Source organism: Penaeus monodon, chromosome 34 (assembly GCF_015228065.2).
Source record: "Penaeus monodon isolate SGIC_2016 chromosome 34, NSTDA_Pmon_1, whole genome shotgun sequence".
Classification (NCBI taxonomy): domain Eukaryota; kingdom Metazoa; phylum Arthropoda; class Malacostraca; order Decapoda; family Penaeidae; genus Penaeus; species Penaeus monodon.
In genome coordinates this window covers 12,893,425-12,894,198 of record NC_051419.1, presented here as the reverse complement: position 1 = coordinate 12,894,198, position 774 = coordinate 12,893,425, and the positions used below count along the sequence as shown (strand labels likewise).

At 30.2% G+C, this 774-nt stretch overlaps 1 protein-coding gene across 1 annotated transcript in view; it reads left to right on the top strand.

The window, feature by feature from the left end:
* LOC119594821 overlaps positions 1–774 on the top strand; it is a 4,428-nt gene that overhangs the window by 3,301 nt on the left and 353 nt on the right. The window contains exon 2 of the mRNA XM_037943911.1: positions 628–754. Coding sequence (XP_037799839.1) covers positions 628–754 — 127 coding nt within the window. The remainder of the gene's footprint in view (positions 1–627; positions 755–774) is intronic.

The following is a 774-nucleotide window of genomic DNA, read 5'->3' as shown; positions in this document are numbered from 1 at the left end:
AAACTCATATAACAATATGATTAATCTTAATGGTGCAGTACTGATGCTAGAGAATTTGAGTTTCAGCTAAATTTTATGTGTACAAAGAGAAAATTCTAAAGGTTATTATTGATACTGGAATCAATCCTATTTTTATTTTATTATGAATGATAAATGTTATCATTTGAGTTTAGGCATGGACTTTTTAATAATAAGTTAAATAATAAAAATATTTTTAAATTTCCATGTATCCTTGTGTGTTGCAAATAACCCCTGTGCTGTGACAGAGAAACACTGCAGTGTCACCAGTTTTAATGTATATATATGTATCTATGTCAATACATAGGCATAAAATTAAATAATGAAATCATTACTTTAAAGAGAGAGAGAAGTTATATTTAAATTTATTTTGTAATGCTATAATACTGTTATTGTTGCTATCGCCTAGATTTATTAAAAGTGGCTTTTTCTACCATTATGTATTATATATCAAACACACCACGGGATGCCTTGAAAAAAAGGGAAACCACAGCTTAATACAAAGATGTGTAAACGTCTTCTTGTCAGTATTTAATTTTTGTGTTAAATGCGAATATATATATTCTTTAATTTAGTATATTAATATATGTTTTGTTCTTTTCATGACAGGTCTTTGGGAAGCCTGTTTCAGCAATTACCATGACTATACCTACCGCTACGACAGAATTTATGATGGCTGCTACTGGACATTGGACGAGGAAACCCATGTTATAGCAGAGCAGCTAAGACGACGTGAGTGCATGATTGGCTCAGATT